At 47.9% G+C, this 23,723-nt stretch overlaps 2 protein-coding genes across 5 annotated transcripts; one reads left to right on the top strand and one right to left on the bottom strand.

The window, feature by feature from the left end:
- The first annotated feature begins 94 nt into the window (after nt 1–94).
- On the top strand, nt 95–9,453 carry TRMT13 (tRNA methyltransferase 13 homolog). Of its 4 annotated transcripts, XM_070397269.1 has the most exons (11): nt 95–308; nt 2,689–2,735; nt 2,829–2,895; nt 4,704–4,766; nt 4,939–5,008; nt 5,165–5,271; nt 5,625–5,792; nt 5,975–6,047; nt 6,377–6,451; nt 7,128–7,557; nt 7,836–9,453. In XM_070397269.1, the coding sequence occupies exons 1-11, from the start codon at nt 162–164 to the stop codon at nt 8,029–8,031; spliced, it is 1,443 nt and encodes a 480-aa protein (XP_070253370.1). In that variant the 5' UTR covers nt 95–161; the 3' UTR covers nt 8,032–9,453. The 4 variants fall into 4 exon arrangements, with proteins under 4 accessions (XP_070253370.1, XP_070253371.1, XP_070253373.1 ...); XM_070397270.1 differs by lacking the exon at nt 5,165–5,271 and having other exon boundaries at nt 5,740–5,792; XM_070397272.1 differs by lacking the exon at nt 7,836–9,453 and having other exon boundaries at nt 7,327–7,509.
- LRRC39 (leucine rich repeat containing 39) lies at nt 7,875–22,126 on the bottom strand. Its single transcript, XM_070397273.1, has 10 exons — nt 22,021–22,126; nt 20,775–20,965; nt 17,054–17,159; nt 16,312–16,468; nt 14,752–14,888; nt 13,081–13,226; nt 11,999–12,151; nt 10,356–10,495; nt 10,168–10,242; nt 7,875–8,304 (listed from the first exon to the last, which is right to left on the bottom strand). Exons 2-10 carry the CDS (start codon nt 20,885–20,887, stop codon nt 8,249–8,251), a joined length of 1,083 nt encoding a protein of 360 aa, XP_070253374.1. The 5' UTR covers nt 20,888–20,965; nt 22,021–22,126; the 3' UTR covers nt 7,875–8,248.
- Nucleotides 22,127–23,723: the final 1,597 nt, after the last annotated feature.

Raw genomic sequence — 23,723 nt, forward strand, 5'->3', positions numbered from 1 at the left:
ACCGTCCTCTTCTTCCGGTCTGGTGGGGGCGGGGCTGGCAGAGCGGTAGGCCCGGCGTCACCAGCGTAGCGGGGCCTGAGGCGGCCATCTTTGATAAGGGCAGAGGTTCCCGCGGGGAGCTGACAACTTTCCCTCCCTCTACTCGCTGCTTGCCCTGAACGATGGCGGCCTCTGCGCCGACTCCGCACGCGACGGGCTTCCCAGCCGAGGGTCGCTGCGGCTACTACGTGGCCAAGAAGAAGAGGTTCTGCAGGATGGTGGCGGCAGCCGGGAGGAGGTTCTGCGGCGAACACGCTGGCGCCGCGGAGGTCTGGTAGCTCCCCGCCCGAAAGTCGGAACCAAGTTTCCCGGCCCCGCTCCTCCCCTCTCGCACCGACTTGGGCTTCGGTCCCCCGGGTTTTCCAGCCTCTTCGGTTCATCCCCGCGGTTCTGGGCCCCCGGGGGGCGACGGGGAGAGGGACTCCCGCGTCCTTCGCTTCGCCGCCCCCCGGGGTCCCTCCACGACGCGCGGGGATCCGCACCCCGTTTGTTCTCGTCAGTGCGGCGGAGAGAAGCTCCTTAGAGTGTAACTTGGAAGCAGGTGTTTCTTTACTTTTCGGTGACAGTTGACATGCAGTGTCATCCTGTGTTGGTTTGGGGTGCACAGCACCGTGTGGACGAAGGGACCCCCCTCCCCCCCGTGTCCAGTCCTGAAATTAACAGCCCACCCCGTGGATGGGACCCCCTCTCCCACCCCCCCCCCCCCCCCCCCGCCCCAGCACCTTGAGGGGCAGTTTTATTGTTTTACTTTCCGGTTGCAGGTGACGCTCCATAGCCTGTCAGTTTCCGGTGCACAGCAGTGACAGACAGTCCTGTAACTTAGGGTGCCCGCCCCCCACCCCCAGCCCCCAGCTGGCCCCGCTTGGTTATCGCCCGGGGCTGACGCATTCCCTGCGGGCACTTTACATCCCCACTCGCCTTTTTTTAAATCTTTATTGTTGAAAGTGTTACAGATGTTCCCCCCCTCCATTGACCCCTTACCCATGGGTTATGCCTTATGCATACAAGTTCTGTGGTTAATCACTCTCCCCATCATCTGTACTTCCTAATGGCGGGGGTGGGGGGGGGGCGGATTTTAAAACATGTCAGAATCCACTCTCCCTTTAAAAATGAAACCAGCCCTGGCCGGCTTGGCTCAGTGGATAGAGCGTCGGTCTGCGGACTGAAGGGTCTCGGGTTTGATTCCCGTCAAGGGCACAGGCCTGGTTTGCGGGCTCGATCCCCAGTAGGGGCCGTGCAGGAGGCAGCCGATCAATGATTCTCTCTCATCATGGATGTGTCTATCTCTCTTCCTCTCCCTTCCTCTCTGAAATCAATAAAAATATATTTTAAAAAAATAAAAATGAAAACAGGCAGCCATTGTGTTCACTAGTACAGTCCCCCCTATAACTGGACGGTGAGTTGGGGTGTAGATGATAGGAAAATAGGAATGGGAACAGAGGAGGGGGTGCCGGTAGGTTCTGGGTTAAGGAGAAGAGGCAGGTGTCTGCTTCGTGCCTGGGGGCCGCCCAGGACTGGGTGTGTGGTTTTTGTTAGTCCCGGGTTCACCCTTCTAGGCTCCATGCAGCACAGCTCGGCCCCTTCATCCGCCACTGTCCGTGGTGGCCATCGCCCTGCTTCAGGTGCTGAATGCCCTGGTACTGGCCCAGAGGGCAGCACACAGGAACCAGCTTACCCTGGTTTGGGGGTGGGGCGGCCTGGACTTGGGGTGAGAACTGGGGAGCACACCCACAGGTGTGTGGGCCGGCTTTGAGGGGACCGGCAGACGTCCCTCGATTGAAGAAGGAGATGCGTGGTTTTGTTCTCACTCTGAGGCCTCGGACGTGAGCTTAGCCACACGGCTGGAAGGTGACAGCAGACTCAGAATCAGTCTTACCAGCCGATCGGTCGGTCGGTCGGTCGGTATTCCCCGAGAGCCAGCCCCGTGCTACGCAGGTTTTTAGAAACGATTCACTCACTTCATCTTCCTCCACCTTTGGAGGCAAAATTAATTGTCATGTTTGGGTGGAGGCAATAGGTGTACTAAGGTCACAGAGTTAGGAGCTGGAGCTGAGGACCAGACCTCTGAGTACTGCCTGTCTCCTACAGATCGCGTGGATGTTGGGTGGAGCTGTCATCACGATTAATTTCCTTTGAATTTTCCTAGTGCATATGGTTCAATCCACGTGACTTAGAAACAAACGGTGAGACTCTGCTCGCCTGTAGAATTTGGCCACCGAGCAAATGGTTAAATGCCACAGTTCATCGTGTCTAAGACCCTTTCTTTGAGCATCTCTGAAATCAGTGACATCACAACTTAAATTGGCAGTATTTTTCTCTCTTAGGGGTCCCTGAACTGATCGTGGTGTCTTCGTCATTGCTGTCATAGGTGCAGGTTCACATGCAGGCCTTCTTCATAACCTGTGGGAAGCTGCGGAGCCTCGTCCAAAGCAGCATTTGCTCATGTGTGCGCACACCAGCTGCACTGGACACTGCAATGGTTGAACCCTGTGACCTGCTTGAGCCAATGTTTCATTCATGGCCACTTAAGGAGTCTCTGCCTTGTTTCGGGAATGCATGAACTTAGGATTACACTGAAGTCAAAGCTAGTACCTGTAAGCAATGAATTTGATATTTTATTCAAATAAATATATTCTTTTTCTTTACTAGGAAGAAAATGCTCGAAAAAGAATCCTGTGTCCTTTAGACCCGAAACAGTAAGTACGGGGTCAGATAAGGGGTTTTTTTTCTGTGCCGGAAACAGTAATTGTCACAAGTCTTACCTTAAATAATTTTCTCTTCAAATGTAGCACAGTCTACGAAGATCAATTAGCAAAGCATTTGAGAAAATGTAACTCAAGAGAGAAGCCAAAACCTGTAAGTAGCTGATCGGTAGAACTGAGTGGTGACCGTGTGCTGTGATGTTTTACAGACTCAGTAGATTACAGATGTGAGCATTTAACTCTCGTCTCCGAGGCTTGAATGCGGTCACTGCGTTTGCATGTGTGAAGGCCAGCACTGTATCCGACAGAGTCCTCGTTCAGATAATAGAATTTTATGCAACCAGAGTGTAGTTCAGAGAATGATTTCACAATGTGTTTATTCAAAAATATTTCCTTAGTGTCTCCTAGGGTTATTCCAATTAAATTGATCCCAAGGGGCTTATTTGAAACTGGTAAATAAGCTGTAAAGAACGGGTATCGTAATAAGGTCAGCGGAAGGAGTGCACATGTGATAAGAACACACACTTACGTAAAAATTAAAATTAAGTCCAAGAGACCAAGATAAGCTTCCCAGAGAGAATGATTATCTATTTTCATTAGTATTTTAGGTGGAAGAAATCAGACCTAAACTGTTGTGACATTGGTATCTTACCTCTGGTGTTGGTCATGCTTCCTGTCTGATCAGCAGCCACGGGTATAGTTGATGCTTTGTTTTTGCTTTAACACCGTGAACAGAACTGACACAGCCCTCAGTCTGCGCTGTAGTGAGGTTAAAACTTCATAGAAAATTACTGATGAATTTCTCTAGACGACAGATGTTCACAGAACCACTCACTAGGATAGAAGATCTGTGAACACAGAGGTCCTTGTTCTGTTCTCTCCTGTGGTGAATCCTCAGCACCCAAAGCTAATGAAGGGCCACAGTAGGTGCTCAGTAACTATGTAATGAAGGACCATAGTAGGTGCTCAGTGACTTTGTAATGAATGACCACAGTAGGTGCTCAGTAACTGTGTAATGAATGACCACAGTAGGTGCTCAGTAACTATGTAATGAAGGACCATAGTAGGTGCTCAGTGACTTTGTAATGAATGACCACAGTAGGTGCTCAGTGGCTGTGTAATGAATGACCACAGTAGGTGCTCAGTGGCTGTGTAATGAATGACCACAGTAGGTGCTCAGTAACTGTAATGAATGACCACACTAGGTGCTCAGTAACTGTGTAATGAATGACCACAGTAGGTGCTCAGTAACTGTAATGAATGACCACAGTAGGTGCTCTGTAACTGTGTAATGAATGACCACAGTAGGTGCTCAGTAACTGTGTAATGAATGACCACAGTAGGTGCTCAGGAACTGTAATGAATGACCACAGTAGGTGCTCAGTAACTGTGTAATGAATGACCACAGTAGGTGCTCTGTAACTGTGTAATGAATGACCACAGTAGGTGCTCAGTGGCTGTGTAATGAATGACCACAGTAGGTGCTCAGTGGCTGTGTAATGAATGACCACAGTAGGTGCTCAGTGGCTGTGTAATGAATGACCACAGTAGGTGCTCAGTAACTGTGTAATGAATGACCACAGTAGGTGCTCAGTGGCTGTGTAATGAATGACCACAGTAGGTGCTCAGTGGCTGTGTAATGAATGACCACAGTAGGTGCTCAGTAACTGTGTAATGAATGACCACAGTAGGTGCTCAGTAACTGTGTAATGAATGACCACAGTAGGTGCTCTGTAACTGTAATGAATGACCACAGTAGGTGCTCTGTAACTGTGTAATGAATGACCACAGTAGGTGCTCAGTAACTGTAATGAATGACCACAGTAGGTGCTCAGTAACTGTAATAAATGAATGGGTCGAAGGGGGGCACAGACAAGGGAAGAAGGGAAGGATCAGTTTTTCAGTTCAGTTTCTGTGAGCTCTTCATAATAACAGCATTTTTATGGTTTTGTTTTGGTTAAGGACTTCTTTATTCAAGATATTAATGCAGGCCTAAAAGACGAAACAGAAATACCTGAACAGTTAGTAAGTACTTGACGTTTTACTTTTAAACAGCATTTATAAGCTGTCTCCACGTTGAATAAATTGTGTTCCAATTTTTGTTTGGAATAAGTTAATTTTTTAAAATTTAGAATGCATTTTCCTATAGAATTGATATTCTTAGTGATCAGCTCACCCCTCATTTTTTTGAATGTAGGTTCCAATTTCTTCTCTCCCTGAAGAGCAGTTGGAAATTTTAATTAAGAAGTTGAAAAAAGCAAGTGAGGGTAAGTCTGCCTAAAGTTGCGAGTTCAAGATTTTTAAGAACAGTTAGGTGGTACGTGAACCGGCACCAGTGTGGTTGAAGGGTGTTCCTACCATTGTCCAGAGCCCTGTGGTTTCAGGTTTGGTTGCTTAAGCTCTTGTGCTTGCATTTGGCACAGGTTTGAACTCTACACTTAAAGATCAAATTATGTCCCATCCAGCATTGCATGATGCCCTTAATGACCCTAACAATGGTGACTCTGCAACCAAACACCTGAAGCAGCAGGTATGTGTAGGCCACGCTGATCCTGAACATGGCCTCTGGTCTGTCAGAAGCTAACATTCCGTTCCTTCTAAACATAGCTACTAATGAGCTTTCACTCAGTGGGCCTTTCAGGGACAGAGCCGTTCCCTTCTAATAAGTATGTGTAAACGTCTACTAAAATGTTCGGCCTGACTATGGGTCTGAGTACTGCGTGTTAAATATTTAAAAACAAAGCAAGAGAAAAAAATTTAAAGCCACACAGACATCTTCCTTGTGACCATGCCGCCTTCTGTAGACATTACCTTCTGCTATTTTTCCCACTTGAGCCAGATGTGTTTGCTCTCGTTTATAAAATAATCTCGTGAGGTTTGCAGGCTTCTATTTTAGGTAACATTGAGAAATTAAAGTTACTTGGTCCAAGAAGATGCTTTGTTGAGTTTGGAGCAGGAAAGGGGAAATTATCTCACTGGGTTGATATTGCCTTAAAAGATGCCGAAGAAGTTCACTTCATCCTCGTAGAGAAGGTGCCCACGAGGTTCAAGGTGAGCGACCACGGCCGCACACTGCCCAGATGGGCTTGCACTTCCTCATAGACCAGAGGCATTCTCTTAATGAAAGGGGATTTTGCTCTGAATTTTGAAAACAAATAGAACTTGTTTATTTTCATAAAGCTTTTTCTTAAACATAGAAAAGCCATGGTTATAATAATGTTCTGTTTGTGCAGGTAGATGGCAAACACAGAAAGAAAAATTCGGTGTTTCAAAGACTTCAGATCGACATTCAACACCTGTGTTTGAGTGAGTTGCGTAACTTTCCGTTGTCTGCCATAAATCATAGAGGTTTCCAACTCGGGTTGCTTGGAAGTCCAGCCACGCATGACACACGTGAGGCGCGAGGGCGAGGCCTGGTCAGGCAGCTGCCACGCTGCTCGCTCACGGCCGCCTGTGCTCCTCATCCAGCCGCTGCATCTTTGAGCCTCATTCCTAAATCACCAAGTGCAAATGTTTCGTTTGAGTCTCTCTCGGCCCTAAAATTCAAAGACTCTACTTAGTTCTCTGTTTGGGGAGGCACCGTAAGGCCTTATCCCACGAGGGGCTGACTTGGTTCTCCTCTCCTTTTATTTCAGACAGGATTCCCGTGCTGAGCAGGGAGAGGCTGCCTGTGGTAGGAATCGGAAAGCACCTGTGTGGTGCGGCGACAGGTAAGCCAGCACACCCATCACGTCTCCATGCTCTCGAGGTCCTAGTGCACGGCCCCGCCATTTCAGGGGCCTCTCCGTGTTCCTGTCACATGGTCACAGCTTGGTGGTCTGCACGGGAGCACTGCCCGTGGGAGATCAGACACAGGGCGCTCCTGCTCCCCGTCGTGAATGGTGTGCTTCTCGGTGGCTCTTCCTTCCTGGTTCTCCCTCTGCGTCTTCCCTCCATCTCTCCTTTCAGGACTGGCACCTCCGCCAGCCTACACGGACGCCTGGCCTCTTCATTTCTTTCTTCGGCTTTTTTGAGGTGGAAACCTCCGTGGCTTGTAAGTGTAGGGAGATGAGTTTGCTCCGTGCGAGGCATTTCCTCAGCCAGGGCAGGAGACCTGAAGTCAGTCCCAGGATTTGGACTGAAAGATTTTTGCAAACTAGACCTTAAGCTTCAGACAGTTTTACTGGGAAGTAGACTTTATGCAGAATAAATCATTCAAGAAAGTGAGACGATAATGAGAAAAGGGCAAATACGAACAAAGCTGACCATTCAGAAGAGAATGATCACTGGTGGGAAGCCAAGCAGGTTGGCTGCTTTTGGTTTGGGGTTTTAGGAGCCATAGTGCTCCCTCGAAGTGAAAGGACTCATGGGAAAGACGCTGCCGTGGGGCCGTGGTTGTGTTTGCAGATCTGGCATTACGCTGCCTGGTTGAAACGTACGGTGCCAGGCGTGAGGAGGGGAATGAAGAGCCTTCAGCCAAACGGATAAAGAACAATAAGGCAGACAAAGACCTGGACACTGCGGCCGAGGACGGAGGTGAAGGAACCGTGGCGGAGGCGTGGAGCCCTGTGGCTGGCATTGTGGTCGCGCTGTGCTGTCACCACAGGTGCGATTGGAGACACTATGTGGGCAAAGACTATTTCAGGGCCCGGGGCCTGGGAGCCCTGGAGTTCCACTATTTCCAGCGCATGAGTAGCTGGGCGACGTGCGGGAGGCGGACAGCTGCTCTGGAGGCCTCCAGTGTCCCCAGGACAAGAGATGACGAGAGCGAGGACGGCGAGGAGCATGATGGCGGGGGACACAGAGGCCCTGAGGACCGCGCCGGGACTTTGCCCGGGTAAGTGACCGGGAACTGGACAGCTCTGGGGCGGGACTGTTCATCATCTCTGTTCTCAGACGAATGCTGCCAAAGTTTATTCATGAACATGTGTGTGGCCGTCAGCTCCAAGACTCACGTCTGCATTGTGGTCATAAGTGAGGCGTGTCTGGGAAGCTTGGGACACAGCGCCCAGGGTCTGGCAGCTCACCGGTGGCTTCCAGTAAACAGGAGCCATAAAAGAGCTTGTTGTAAACTGACAAACGTGAGCGTTGCTCTGTGTGTGTTCTTTGCTGTAGGTTTCTCCCTGCGGAGGAGAAGGAGAGGCTGGGGCGCCTGTGTAAGCTGCTGATTGACCAGGGCCGCCTGGAGTACCTGCAGCGGCGTGGCTTCCGGGCAGCGCTGCAGCGCTACGCCGACCCGGGGGTGTCCCTGGAGAACGTGCTGCTCACGGCCTTACCCGCGCAGGCTCCGCCAGCAGACGCGACTGCTTGACGGAGAAGAAACTGAACGCCATCTGTCTTCCACCAAAAAACAAGGCCTTCTACATTGTATTTTTATATTCACAAAAATATCATTTATAGCAGGTAATACGAACTTTAAAAAAACGTTGTGCCTCATTGAACTTTGGTACTAGCTTTGTTTTTTACTTGAGAAGAGTCCAGACTTGAGAGAATTTACCAAAGTCACTTCAGCAGGAGCCTGGGCCCTGTCAGCCGTCGGGGTCTGTAGAGGCGGGGGGCGTGGTCGCACAGTCGGCTTCGGCATCTGAAACACACAACAGGTCGCCATGGGACTAGCACAGTCACTTTCTAGGTACATGAATTTTGGAATTCATTTTGTCCCTTGGTTTTATTTAGTCCTTTTTATTTCTCAAGTTCAAGGCGTAATAATCACTTGTCAGTTTCTAATGGGGCAGCCTGCGCATTGGCTTCTGTGTGGGTTTTCCTTTCCAAGCAGATCTGGAAAGAATAGTCAGTTTCCTTTTTTCCTTTGCAAACAGATCCAGAGCTATTCACAATCAACCAATAAATTCACCTTCAGATTTCCAGGGTCAGACCTGCGTTTATATATTCTCAGAATTTGTCCAAGCAAACTCCAAAACCGAAGCGATGTTTTCCAGGGGAAGAAAAAAATATTTCGTTCTATTGGGTATTATACAGTTAGAACTTCCAAAAAGACACTGAGAAGCCCACTTCACAAATAACTTCTGAAGTTAATTATCTCACATCTTTTAACAGGCTACTTTTACATGTATAAATACAAATATAAATGTGTTCTCTCTTGTTTGGGAAAAGAATTTGGAGTGTAGTGAAAATTAGGTAGTGAAACCAGACACCTCACACTGAGGCCTCAGTTACCTCGGAAAGAGTTTCTATGCACAGCAATATTAAACCAATCACATGGCGAGACTGGGATTTCCCACATCGCATCCTTGAGTGATTCTGCCTTTATTTGTAAACAAATGTGTTAATCATTGGTACGTTTGCCAAGACAAAGATTCAGAATACTAGTTTTGGATTAATTGATACTCTTAGGAAACTTTTTTATAGGTCTGTGGTTACATGAGTTGTAAATGAAACAGCGTATTTTTAATTCCTGACTTTTCTATTTTAGTTTAATCTCATGTTTTGTGAAACTGCGTGGGTTCAAATCCCAAGCCTGCCACCTCTCGGCTGTGTGACCTTGGGCAAGCTACCTAATCTCTTTGTGCCTCAATTTCCTCTTAAAATGGGGGTGATGACAATAATAAAGCCTACCTCACAAGGTTGTTGAGAACATCAGATGAGATTATGAATGTAAAATGCTTAGAATAGTCGGAGCACAGAGTAAGTACTCAATGAATACTAACTGTTATAAATAATGCTAGTTCATGAATCTCATCATTTTAATAAATAATAAGCAGACTTGGTTGTATTGACTGTTTAAGTTAAAATCTTTTTCTCTTGTTATAAGTTGTATGCAAAATATTATTAAGGTAGTTTGATTCTATTTTAAGTGAGTTACTCACGTGCCCCCCCCCCCCATTCAAGGAAATATAAATGAAGATAATACATCCTATATAATAAGAGAGGAATATGCTAATTAGCCATTATGCCCTGAGGCATAACGACCAAGCACATCACGACCAGATCATGGATCAGCAGGAGGGTGGGCCAGCGAGGTACAAGCGGGTGCGGAGAGCTACAGGAGTGGGCAGGGCAGCAAGCCATGAGGGGGGTGCAAGGGGGAGGGGGGAGCTACAGGAGGGCGGCAGTGAGCTACTGGCGCACAGATTCATGCGCAGGGCTACTAGTCATTCAGTAATTAGCCTGATACACTGGGTCAGACAATGCTCATTTACGTCACACCATCCGTTTTGTACCATTCAACACCTCATGCCCAGAAATAAGTGATTATGCTATAGGAGGCACAATCACTTGTTTCATAAAACATTTACACACACACGAGAATCACTGACACAGTCTTGTGGTCCATTTACATTTCCGACACGGGTACCTAGTTCTCTATGGGAAGTAACGATTGCCCTTCAGCATGCCAGCCGTAGGCCAATCGCAGCTTTCCCCAACCCTGTTCATTTCCCTTAGCATCCTGACCGACGTGTGGGATGTGCACCTAGCTGCTCCTCACCTGTGGAACCTGCAGGTTCAGCTGGTGGATGTTCCTCTCCCATAGATGCTTCTCTCCCTCTGCCTTCCTCTCGCTCTAAAATCAATAAAAACATGTTTTAAAAAGAAGAAATCCACAAAGGAGTTCATGAATGAAACACTCCTCCACCAGAAGGAATACGGAACCTGCATGAAGCACCAGTCGCATACCTGTTTGTCTCCGGGACTCCTGGATGTAGGTGCGCATGAACTGAAGGCCGAATAATTCCTGCTCCTCCTCCTCCTCGGTGCTCTCAGGGGCGGGAAGGGTCACTTCCAGTCTCAGCGGGTTGTCTCTGAAGTTGACAAACCTAGCAGAGTGCCAGAAACCAGGGTTTATAGGTGCCGTGGGAGTGTGCACTTCCCCGGAGACATAGCAACAAAACGATGATCGTATAAACCAGCGGTCGCCAGCCTTTCAGACCTCCTGGGCCCCCAGTGGTCCACGGACCACCGGTTAGCGACTGCTGTTCTAAAAAACTCATTCTAGCTGGTCCCAATGACTGAGCATCTTGGTGAGATGTGACATAGCCCAAGAATCTTTACATTTCTTTCTTGAAGAAAAAAATACTAGCTAGAGACAACTTATTTCCAGAGCTCGCAAAAGTAACTGCTAGTCCTGGCGGGTGTGACTCGGTTGGGCGTCCTTCAGTGCACGAAAGGTCACAAGTTCGACACAGGTTCGACTGGTCAGGGCTCATGCCCAGAGTAAGGACTCCTCCCAGTAGAGGGCGTGCAGGTGGCAGCTGATGGATGTTTCTCTCATCAATCTTTCCCTCTTCTTTCCCTCTCCCTCTCTAAGATCAATAAAAACATTTTAAAATAAATAAAAGCAAGCAACTGTTAGCAGCATGGATTTAATGTGGAGCAGTGGGACTTCCCAGGGCATTCCTAATGCATCTCAAACACACGGAGGCTCCTCCACCTGACAATGGGGTTATGTCCCGATGGACCCACTGTAACTTGAAAGTAAGCTGAAAATGCATGTAATTCCCAGAAGCTCCTGCATAGGATAGCTTCACTGGCCTGCCTGACACATGCTCAGAACACTCCCATTCGCCTGCACTTGAGCCAGGCCATCTAACAAAAAGCCTGCTTTATCTGTACAATGAACGCAATAAACTTAAAATATGCGTATTTTATAGACTTGCTTGTGTCTTTTTATCACCGTAACTTCACCATCTGGAACAGACCTTGGTAGTCGCTGCACAAGTGAATGAATGAACGAATGAATGGTTTTGTTACAGACGTGGGATTTGGCATGAATTCTCATGTCTTATGTTCACCGCAAGAAGTTAAATTTTGGGAGGAAGATACCAAAGGAGTTTTAATGGTAATGAACTTAGGTGATTTCATGAAAACGTCACCAACAGAGGGCATTCCCTGCCTGGCCGTGTGCTCAGTGGTTGAGCGTTGACCCAGGAACCAAGAGATCTCGGTTTGATTCCGGGTCAGGGCACGTGCCTGGGTTGTGGGCTTGCTCCCCAGAATGGGGCGTGCAGGAGGCAGCGGATTGATGATGTTTCTCATCGATGTTACTCTCTCTCCCTCTTCCTTCCTCTCTCTTTAAAAATCAATAAAAACATATGAAAAAATATAGGGCATTCCTTGAGGCTGATAAATCCCAGCACGGCTTTAGTTTTATGGACTCGGTATTATATGCATCCGATTTGTAAATGAGAGTTTCAAAGTTGGACACGTCTTTGAAATGCGTGTACTCATCTGAAGGAGAACTCAGATGCGTAGTGATTCCTCCGTGTGGCTGTGTTCCACAGCCAGAAGGAGCGTGCCAGTCTGGGGTGGAGAACCTGTACCTCAGGCTGGGCATCTCGCCCATGCACGCCGGGATGTCTTGCAGTTTGTTGTTGCAGAGAACGAGCGTGCCCAGGTTCTTCAAGCTGCTGATGGACTCGGGCAAGCAGGCGATTTCATTCCGCTGCAGCCACAACGTGTGCAGACTCTGCATCCTGAAGAATTAAGAGGTTTCTGCGATGAGGCCATCACACACAGTATGGACACCCTGGTTCTTAGGAACTTAACAAAGAAATGTCACCTTCGGTAGCATCTCCACTAGCCAGCATACCGATCGAGTGAACTCACCTCCCCTCACCTGCTTATAAGGGAACGGCATTGGGAAGTTCATTCCTATAGGGCAGCGTCATGATGCAGGAGTGGAAATGAGATCAGTGTATTCTAGACTTCTTCACTGCTCTCATAGAATTTCTTAAAGAAGGGCTGCCGTAAATGGGATCGAATCCGAATCAGCGAAAATCGGAAATTACTAATGTGCTCAGCGGGCAAAGGAAGTGTGCATGTGGTTAACACCATAGACTCTGGGGGCAGGCGGCCTGAGTTCAAGTCCCGGATCGCACACTTACTGTGACCTTGAGCAGTCCGGCTTCCTCGTCTACTCCTAAAGTGCACAGAAGTGTCCAGCATGCGCTAAGCAATGTTGTCACCATTGCGGCATGTTCTCGTCACATTGCGGAAGCCAGGTAGCCAGTTTTGCTATTTTACTTTCTTTTCTTTTTTTGGAGTAAATGAAACTCTTCTATTAAATGGTAGCACAGTTAGAACTAGATGTATCTACTGTGCTTATGCTTGGGGTCCCCTTCATTTTATTTGTTATTTCTTATCCTAGGTCACTTCATCACGCCCATTGGTAGCACTAAAAGTTGTTTTCTTGCCTGGTCGGTGTGGCTCAGTGGTTGAGCATGGACCGATGAACCAGGAGGTCACTGATCAATGCCCGGTCAGGGCACATGCGGGCTCAATCCCCAGTAGGGGGCGTGCAGGAGGCAGCCGATCCGTGACTCTCTCTCCTCACTGATGTTTCTCTCTCTCTCTCCCTCCTTCCTCCCTGAACTCAGTGTGGAATAGAAGCTGTTTGCCTTACCTCTCTATGGCATCGGGGAGCTGCTCGAGTTGGTTGCTCCCCAGGTCCAGCCACTCGAGGGCGGGCATGCTCAGCACGGCGGCGGGGATGGCGGTGAAGCTGTTCATGCTCAGGTCCAGGTGGGTGAGCTTCGTCAGGCGGCCGAGCTGAGGAGGCAAGCGAGGGTCCCAAAATGAGGGAACGAGCTGGACACGCCCCTGGCGAGGGAGCTCCGTTACAGCGAGGAAAGCTCCCGTAGGCGTGGGCTCGATGTCCTCATCGTGGAAATCAAAGTAAACCTAAGTGACCTCCAGCATGAAGCACTCTCCCACGGAAGCTCATCTACTCCCAGAAAAGTCTCTCCCGAAGAGACCCAGTCCCAGGCCTCGCAGACCTGCCGGGAGGGACTGCTTTCCTTTCTCACAATAAACATGCTTTCCTTTCATCCAGGAGTGGAGATTGGCAGGGAAAAGCTCAAATTCAAAATAATCTTTAATGGGACCTTCTCCTTTGTGCCGATGCTCTACATATGGTACCTCAGGCATAGAATTTACCATTTAGTCATTCCATATTTTTATTTATTTATTTTTAAAAATATTTTTATAGATTTCAGAGAGGAAGGGAGAGGAGAGAGAAATAGAAACATCAATGATGAGAGAGAATCACTGATCGGCTGCTTCCTGCACGCCCCTCACCGGGGATGGAGCCCGCAACCCGGGCATGTGCCCTGCCTGGGAATCGAACCGAGACTTCCTGGTTCATGGGTCGACGCTCAACCACTGAGCCACTCCAGCCGGGCAAGCAAAAAACTTGTAATGCTACCAACAGGCGTGAAGTCCTCTAGGATAAGAAATGTTCCGTCTAGTAATGGGTGTTTCTCCAGCTTTCAAGTTTAAGCCATGAATAAAACACTTCATCAAAATCTGTCATCAGACTTTTACGATTTTTAAACGGCTCAGAACAGAGTATAAAGAAATTGTTTTTACATCAGCATAAATATGTTTGTGTTACCTGGCGGGTGTGGCTCGGTGGTTGAGTGTCAACCTATGAACCAGGAGGTCAGGGTTCGATTCCTGGTCAGGGCACATGTCTGAGTTGCAGGCTCGATCCTCAGTAGGGGGTATGCAGGAGGCAGCGAATCAGTGATTCTCTCTCATCATTGATGTTTCTTTCTTTCTCTCTCTCTCTCTCTCTCTCTCTGTCTCTCTTTCTCTCTCTCCCTTCCTCTCTGAAATAAAATATATATATATATATATTTAAAAACAATCTAGGCACTCTATAACAACCACCTAGTTACCAAAGAGTTTTTTCTATCAACACATTGTGCTTCATGATGATGATTAATTCATTCGACACACATTTATTAAGTATCAACTACATCCTAGCCTGTGCCTTCGCCTCCAGGAATGGAAATCAGTAAGACTCACTCTGGCCTTCAAGTGGATCGCGCGCAGCCTGGTCAATGAAGGATGTCAGCACTGTGACAATAACAGAAGCATCTTATGCTAAGCGGAGGTTTCTCTTATTTAAACAATGCCTCTTACTTAAAATAACAGGAAACGGCTTTCACTACACATTTCCTGGAAGAAAATGGGTAGCGTTTCTTTACTGGTGCTGCTTTGAACGATCCTATCACTGAGAGAAGCAAGCCACTAGCAGACGGGCACCAGCGTCGCCGGCACTCTCCCTGACCTCCGGGGGAAGCTCACAGATGTCTCTGTTGACAGCCAGTTCCAGTTTCTCCAAGCTGGCGCAGTTACTCAGCTCCGGGGGGACCGTCTTGATCTTGTTGTAACTAAGAGTCAGCTCCTGAAGCCGAGTAAGCAGCCCTACGAAAACAGTGCACAGTGAGACCAGGTGTGTGGACAATGTTTCGTTGGGAAGTATTACACGTTAAGAACTTGCCAGGCCCAGCCAGCATGGCTCAGCGGGTGAGCGTCGACCTAGGAACCGGGATGTCACGGTTGGATTCCCGTTCAGGGCACAGGCCCAGATTGCGGGCTCCATCCCCAGTGGGGGGCGTGCAGGAGGCAGCCGATCCATGATTCTCTCTCATCATTAATGTTTCTATCTCCCTCTTCCTTCCTCTCTGAAATAAACAAAAACATACTTTAAAAAAAGAGAACTTGCCAGTTTTTTTTTTTTTTTTTTTTTTTTTTTTTTTAATATATTTTATTGATTTTTTACAGAGAGGAAGGGAGAGAGATAGAGAGTTAGAAACATCGATGAGAGAGAAACATCGATCAGCTGCCTCCTGCACATCTCCCACTAGGGATGTGCCCACAACCCAGGTACATGCCCTTGACCGGAATCGAACCTGGGACCTTTCAGTCCGCAGGCCGACGCTCTATCCACTGAGCCAAACCGGTTTCGGCATAACTTGCCAGTTTTATGTTGATATTTTCACAGTTGACAAGTTGTTAACTTTTCCCAGATAAGGGGCTGGTGTACCAGTGCTTCAGGCAAAAACACATTTTTTTTCATCCTGTTTTATCTGTACTATATCCTGACCAATTTTCACTTTGGGGATTTCCTTTCTCCTTTAAGTGATCTTTCTTTTTTTTTTTTTATTTAAAAAAATGTATTTTTATTGATTTCAGAGAGGAAAGGAGAGGGAAAGATAGAAACATCATTGATGAGAGAGAATCATGGATAGGCTGCTTCCTGCACGCCCCCTAATGGGGATCAAGCCTGCGACCCAGGCATGTGCCCTTGACCAGAATCAAACCCGGACCCTTTAATCCACAAGCTGACACTTTATCCACTGAGCCACACTGGCTAGGGCTAAGTGATCTTTCTAATTTCCTTTCTTCCCTCACACTGTCTCCTTCAGGAGGAGACAGGAATATTGGTTTTAAAATCTATACAATTACATTTCTGAAGAGACTTTTCTACATGGATCTCTCCTCCTGAATCACCTCAGTAAACCCAGGACCGTGGATCCCCCCAGAACATCGATGTAGATCAGATATTTAAAATTTTCTCAAGACTCAGGGCTATGGGATGATGAGATCTTTATTCTATGTATCAAACAAAAACCCGGTTTTATTTTTAATGTATGATTTTTTATTTCAGAGGGAGAGAAACATTGATTTGTTGGCCCATTTATCTATGCATTCATTCAGGGATCAAACCCGCAAACTTGGCATATCAGGATGATGCTCTAACCAACTGAGCTACCCAGCCGCGGGCCTCAAACAAAAATCCAATGAAAAGCACACCTGCGGGTGGATAAGACAGCACGTTCCTTACCTATCCCTCGGGGTATCTCTGAAATCGTGTTTCGAGATAAATCTAACACAATGAGGTTCTGGAATCTTCCGATGAATTCAGGGATTTTCAACAAACCAGTTCTGTGCAGCTGCCACTCCTGTAGCTGATTCAGTTTCAGGAGAGAAGAAGGAAGGGTCTGAGTCGAGAGAAAGGAAAGACAGGATGTTACTCCATCACTCCGTGTCCTGCCGCCCGGAAGTGGGGTCGTAGAGGTAGTGTTGCATCTGTGAACAAACCTTGGAAAGTGGGTGATCTTTCCGGTGCTTCATGTTACTCGCTTTTGGGGGGCTGTGTGTGTGCACGCACGTGTGTGCCTGTGTGTGTGTATGAGAGTCGGTGGACCCGAGAACAATAATATCCATTTTCATTTTGTGACGTTTTAACTGAGTTATTTGCTTCAGAAACGCTATGTGATTTTCATTAGGCAGATGGTCATCCTTTATTTTTTAAAAAAATGAGAAATGACTTCTGAAAAGGATTAGAAGAAGAAATACTACAAATGATTTAAGTTTACGCAGAGGAGAAGCAAATTGAGTTTTTGCAGACACACACACACAAAAACTGTGACATTATATTTCTTTTCAGTTGTTCATTCCTTTGGGCATGTTATTAAAATTAGAATTTTTAAACTAATTCCAGTCTTAATGACCCAGTCTCAGAATCATCCTCCTGCGAAAAGCAGAATGTGGACAAACCACCGAGCATTACCTGCCACGCTTACCTTCCACTCCTCCTGCTCTATCTTCAAAATGACTCTGCCGTTTTCCCTGGTGACCTTTTCCTTCAGCCTCGTCAAGGTGACCCGCTCCTCCCAGATCCGCACGAGCCTGGGAGACAGGGAGTCCCTTAGCTCACAGGCCAGGACAGAGGCCACACTCACCTTCCTATTCAACCGGGCAGAGCAGACACGACACTGGGTGTGAGCCAGAGCATTCACCCTTCTATCAAGGAGGGCCCTTCAAAAACAACTGATCAGCAGTGTCTGGAGAGCAAACAAGAACTTATCTTGTAAGGATGTTAAATATGATCAGTATCACAAATGCTTTGTTTTTTCGTCTTTGAAAAGTATCGTAACTCCCCATGAATTTGTTCTGGCGGCTTTATGGAGACATAGCTTAGTGCCCTAAACCGAACCCTTTTACAGTGCAACTCGGCGGTTTGGGTATATTCGCAGAGCTGTACAACCATCTAATCCAAAACCGAAGCAGTCATCAGAGAATGGAGGTTTAAAACATTTGAATATTTCCTTGTCAAAATCTCTTGACATCTGGGAGGTAAGATATATTCTTAACAGTTTTGCCTATTAACTGATCTTCAGCAAGGGTTTTATTTTAATGCACAGAAACCCAAATATCTCTAAAAGTGTAATGTTTGCTGTTTGTGTTTGTAAAATATTTCTGTAGAGTCTGTATATTTTCATCTGCGACTTGCCTAAGATCTAACTAATCAGCTAACAAGGAATGTCAGTGTGTGTGGCCTTCTAGGCTGAACAGCTGAGCTCCCGATGGACAACGAAAGTGTTTTAAGATTAAAATTAAGAGAAGATTACATTTTGCAAATTCCAAGTAAAGATTCTAGCTAGAACTAAAAACTAATTTTGGTCTAGGTGTGAAAAAAAGATAGGCATTTCCCCTAAATTTATCAAATGGTATCTGATTTCCTTTTCCCCTAAAGATGGTCAGAAACCTCTAATATGGCATATAGTAATTATATCTGTTAGCATAAGTGTTGTCTGTAACCCCAGGGCAGAATCTGGGGGTGGTTTATCCTTAGCACCCCCTGGTGCTCAGGCCAGGTGAAGGTCAGTTTGGTGCATGCATGAATGAATGTCCCCAGGGGCTGACCTAAGTAAATCCAGAGAGGAGTCTAGACGTAACCTTAGTGATGGAGGAGGAGTGTGTAACAACTTTTAGAATTTACATTTGACTAACATAGTCCTCCCTCCCCATCACAATCTAGTCATGAAGCTGAAAAAGAAGACACAGTAGGGGAAAATACTAGTAATTCACACTCCTTACTCTTGCACAGAGAGAACTCAGAGCTGCTGCAATAAATGATTCTTGACGAGACCCAGGTCATAGGTGAAATTCAAGAGTTTAAACCACGCCATAATGCCTGGCCACTGTTTTAGAAACGAGTAGGATTTATTACGACTGCGGTAAAGTCAACTTGGTCAGAAGTGTGTACTCTAAACAAAGGGTTTGTTTCATCAGAGTAGCTCCCTAGACAAAGCCAACCTAGGGAAGTGGGAGACCTGGGGTCGAGGTAATGCACAGGGCGTCGGACTGCGTGAGTGTGAATACCGGTTCCACACTTGTTAGCAACGTGATCTTTGACAAGGGACTGAGGCCTGTCCCTCGGGTTTCCCATCTTGAAAATGGAGAAAATAATAGGACCCATGGGTGACAGCGACTGCTTATCATCCCCAGTATCCGTTACCCCTCTTCTTCCTCAGTAACAGATCCTCTAAATGTAAGTGGGCACAGATATCATTGGGCCATCCCCCCTTGCAGCCAGATACGCGTCATGGGAAGCCTTGGCCCATGGGATGCTGGCTGGAGCAGGGAGTGCATTTGCCCACTGGCCGGAGTCCAATCCCCTGGCTGCAGTTGGTGTTTCTATTTGGGGCCTTGGGGTGACTGCAGGAATGAAAGCCACGCACAGTTGAGCAACAAGGTAGACGCCGGAGATGTGACTCCGTGGCTGCTCTTCCAGCCCTGGGTCCCTTCACCCGGAAAAGTGGACATTCTGGTTTGAGGCACTAGGATGCCGGTTTTCCTCCTCAGAGGAGGCTGTGTTTCAGCATGTTGAGAGGATCACGTGAGGTGATGCAAAAACACAGTTAACAGCGTACTTAGTAAGCAGTGGGTGCACAGTGAGGGTTGCCACCCTCATCACTGTCAGCAGCATCATTATCTCTCCTGGCTTTTGTTGGGAGAATGGCCCTTCCCCATGTTTTTAGGGACAGTTATCAGACACCTGTAGTTGCTTATCAATAATCTTTTCCTCCTCTTCTTTGCTGGGAGAATACCTGTTATTTTCAGCCGTCTACACTTCCCCCAAGTAACCCAGGTATACCAGTAAGCCTTAATTTGTTTGAATCAATCATACAATCTCATTTCCGAGAAGGTAACTGGATGAGGGGTGTACACATGACCCAATTCTGGCCAATAAAGAAATAGAAATAGTTTCCATTCTTCCCTCTTCTTCTCTGGTGTCCGGCCATGAGGCCTGGGAGCGCAGTCATCCTGTGACATTTCGGTGAGCTCGGCGGAGATGGGCAGTGGAAGGTGACAAGAGAAGCTGACTCCACAAGGCTGTTGGCGTTTTGCAAGTGCCTCGCCTCGGGACTTTCTTACCACTTATGCCATTTTCGGTTGCATTTTCTGTTATTTTCTAACTAACACAAGACCGTGTGATGCTTAGAAAGAGAACTGAGGAGTGGGGCTATGGGGAATCAGTGAGGAAAAGGGCTCTTCTTGCAAGAATAGCAGAGCACTTTGGAGACATTCAGTGGGGAAAGCAGGCAGATACCAAGAAGGCAGATGAGAACCAAACGACTTAAATACAGCCAAATCTAGGAGTCAGGGGATTCTTGGAGGCCCTGGCTGGAGCTCACTGCTATTGAAATAGGCGAGAGTCTACAGAGCCTTCTGCCAGATGCTGTTTTATTTCTTAAAATATATTTTCATTGATTTCAGAGAGGAAGGGAGAGGGAGAGAAAGAGAGAAACAGCTCTCATCATGATGAGAGGGTCATTAACCGGCTGCCTCCTGCACGCCCCACCCTGGGGATCCAGCCCTCAACCTAAGCATATGCCCTGACCGGGAATCAAACCGTGACCTCCTGGTTCATAGGTCAACACCCAACCACTGAGCCCCGCTGGCCAGGCCAGATGTTGCTTTAGACCCTAGGGCAAGGGTCCTCAAACTACGGCCCGCGGGCCACATGCAAATACAAATACTGTATTTGTTCCCGTTTTGTTTTTTTACTTCAAAATAAGATATGTGCAGTGTGCACAGGAATTTGTTCATAGTTTTTTTTTTTTAAACTATAGTCCGGCCCTCCAATGGTCTGAGGGACAGTGAACTGGCCCCCTGTTTAAAAAGTTTTGAGGACCCCTGCCCTAGGGGATATGGTGTTGAGCAAACAATCACTGACAAGAAGACTAAATGGTACTCATCAAACTTTGGTGAATGTTGAGCAGAGTCCTCTGGGGACCCAGGAGAACTAGGGTTCTCACAGAGAGACCTTGTGTTTTCTGAGCCCCCGTCACATGGCCACTCTTGATTGAGTCGGGTGTCTGCTTTGGGTACGTGTTGAGGTTTCAATAAATAAACATCTCTATCAAATTCAATACTAAGGCCTGTAACAAATGCTCTTTCCTAGAAGGATGCCATGAATTTCTGCTCATTCAAAAGAATAAAGGAATTATAGCCTACTTCTGTTTAAACTCCTTCTCTCGCTTCAGGTCTTCAGTGAGTATCTGTATCCTCTTCTCCCACACTTCCTTCACGGCGTTGACAGCCCCGGCGCAAACCCCATTCCCTGACATGGTTTCTCCACATTGTCACAGAGTCCCCAGCTTCCTTAGGTTTAAATAGCGGGATCACAGGTGCGTCTCAGAAAGGACCTATTTGGACCAGAGGAGGAAAGAAATGCATTTCAGAATGCTCACTGAGTACATCATGATCAAATAGCTTCTATATTTAGTTAAATATATTTTTTATTGATCTCAGAGAGGAAGGGAGAGGGAGAGAGAGAATCATCAATGATGAGAGAGAATCATTAATAGGCTGCCTCCTGTACGCCCCCTACCGGGGATGGAGCCTGCAACCCAGGCATGTGCCCTTGACTGGAATCGAACCCAGGACCCTTCACTTTGCCGGCCGACTCTCTATCCACTGAGCCAAACCAGCTAGGGCTGCTTTTCATTATTAATTGCCTCTACATTATTGATTTCTTTAAAGGAGAAGTATGCAGTATGTGTGGTAAGAGAGACCAAGACAGACAAATAATTGATAACTAATTGCCAATATGGGAAAACCCTAAGGAGAGGGTCCCTGTTTCTAAGCAACGCCCGCAGAACCCACACAGGGGAGCTTGCGGGATCTTGTGCCATTTAGAAACGTTGGGATACAAATGCTTAGAATCCCACCATCCGGCTGTATCACAGTCAACCTGCAATTTGTCTCAGAGGTGAGCCAGTCCGAAGTATTTGCCTATCAGACAACAAAGTATTTATTAAAATCCCAAGTATCTACATGTAAATGTGTGTTTTACTAGACTTGCATGGGCTCATTCATTTCCTCATCCGCCATCAACATGGGGCACCTCCAGTTGTCCGGTAACAGCGCTGCCACGTTCCCTAGAACTGTGGTCTCCTCCTTGGTTATCCCCTGACAGGCCAGCGCGGTGCCTGGCCGGAGGCGAGGACGGCAGTGCCGAGACCGGGAAACTCAGCTTCCCAAAGTCAAAAGGAAAGAAATACAACCTCAAAGGAAACGCTCCTGAACCCTCCAGAGAAGGACAATCACAGGAGTGACCAGGAACCCCCAGAGTCGTTTAGACCCAATATCAAGTTCAGTTGTACATTCTGGCCAACACAGGCACAGTAAAGGCACCATCAGCGGCAGCGACCTATCTATATGTGAAGGAGGAGAAAAAACATTTTTTAAAAAGACTTACCATCATCGGTGGTGACAGACGCTGACATGCCCACGCTGGCGGTGATCAGCTGAGGATATGGCAAGGGGACCGTCTCCAGCGTGGCTCTGAGTGAGCGAACCCTGGGTCAGACTGTCACCGAGTGAGAGGCAATGTCAGCCGAGTTCTAAATTTAGTTCACGGGCAAAGCTGAGAATAGCAGGGACCACGTGGGGCTTCTGAAGCATCAGCAGGTGACGATGTGATGCATTCCCACCGCGGCAGGACACAGGCCTGCCTCCTCCTGCGCTCCTGAGGAAGAGTGCCTGCTGAGAGTCCTTCCGCTTTCCGTGACTTCCACCTTGTCAGTATTTAATGTGATTTTAAATACATATATTTTTATTGATTTCAGAGAGGAAGGGAGAGGGAGAGAGAGAAACATCAGTGATGAGAGAGAATTATCAATTGGCTGCTTCCTGCACGCCCCCAACTGGGGATCGAGCCTGCAACCCAGGCATGTGCCCTTGACTGGAGTCAAGCCCAGGACCCTTCAGTCTGCAGGCTGACGCTCTATCCACTGAGCCAAACCAGCTAGGGCTAATATAATTAATATATATGTGTTTATTGATTTCAGAGAGGAAGGGAGAGGGAGAGAGAGAGAGAGATAGAAACATCAATGATGAGAGAGAATCATGGACCAGCTGCCTCCAGCACACCCCCGACTGGGGATGGAGTTCACAACCCGGGCCTATGCCCCGACCGGGAATGGAACCGTGACCTCCTGGTTCATAGGTCGACGCTCAACCCCTGAGCCACGCCGGCCGAGTGATAGTGCTGTTCTTCAGAATCTATCTGCGCAGTCTCTTCTGCAAAACCTTTCCTCATTTTCCTTTGCCTCTGACCTCCCTCCAACCTCTTATCTAGTCACCACCTTCGGACTCACCTCAGCCATCCTCAGCCTCCGAGACCAGCCAACCCTGTTTTCTGACCTTAACTCCTTATTGCCCAGCAACCGTGAACTCCCAAATTCGTCAGAATTATTTCCCAAGATGGAGGCCCCGTCAGCTGCCTGCCACCCGCCTCTGCGGCCTCCACACCCACCTCTCTCTGGGCTTCTGTTTCCACCGCCAGGGTATGGCTTTGGGGGGCGCGGGCTGTTTCTTCCGAGAGTCAAGAGTCGAGGAGAGGCCCAGGGCGCCCAGCGTCCCTTAAAGATGCAAAACCAGCGTGGCGGCCGCTTCCCTTCCGGAAACGCCACAGCCTCCCCAGGTGAGTGGGTGACACTCAGGACGCCTGGAAGCCGCGGGGCCTTGGAGAGGAGCCTGACCAGGCCCCTGTGGACCTGCAGCCGTGGCGCTGCCCGCAGACCCTCAGGCTGTGCCTCCCTGCAGAACCACTTCCGGGCCGGAGGTGACACTCATCAGGAAGGTGGGCGGCACCTGGCTCACCTCCCAGGCGGCCCCAGGCTGGGCTTGGCGAGCGGCTCTTCCTCTCTTCCTCTGGCCGGCCGCTGTGGCTCCGTGGTTGAGCGTTGACCTATGAGCCAGGAGGTCACGGTTCTGTTCCAGTCAAGGGCACAGGCCCGGGTTGTGGGCTCCATCCCCAGTGTGGGGCATGCAGGAGGCATCCGATCCATGATTCTCTCTCATCATTGATGTTTCTATCTCTCTCTCCCTCTCCCTTCCTCTCTGACATCAATAACAAAATTTATACACACACACACACACACACACACACACACTCAG

Source organism: Myotis yumanensis, unplaced genomic scaffold, assembly GCF_028538775.1.
Source record: "Myotis yumanensis isolate MYYU_CA2020_CCGP unplaced genomic scaffold, mMyoYum1.0.hap1 SCAF_17, whole genome shotgun sequence".
In the NCBI taxonomy this organism is placed as follows: domain Eukaryota; kingdom Metazoa; phylum Chordata; class Mammalia; order Chiroptera; family Vespertilionidae; genus Myotis; species Myotis yumanensis.

Coding starts and splice junctions, on each gene's coding strand:
- TRMT13 (XM_070397269.1), top strand. CDS start 162: ATGGCGGCCTCTGCGCCGACTCCGCACGCGACGGGCTTCCCAGCCGAG. Junction 5,009..5,164: donor GTTGAAAAAAGCAAGTGAGG/GTAAGTCTGCCT, acceptor CATTTGGCACAG/GTTTGAACTCTACACTTAAA. Junction 7,558..7,835: donor CGCGCCGGGACTTTGCCCGG/GTAAGTGACCGG, acceptor TCTTTGCTGTAG/GTTTCTCCCTGCGGAGGAGA.
- LRRC39 (XM_070397273.1), bottom strand. CDS start 20,887: ATGTCAGGGAATGGGGTTTGCGCCGGGGCTGTCAACGCCGTGAAGGAA. Junction 10,243..10,355: donor GGAGTCCCGGAGACAAACAG/GTATGCGACTGG, acceptor TATTGATTTTAG/AGCGAGAGGAAGGCAGAGGG. Junction 8,305..10,167: donor TGAACCTGCAGGTTCCACAG/GTGAGGAGCAGC, acceptor TGTGTGTTTCAG/ATGCCGAAGCCGACTGTGCG.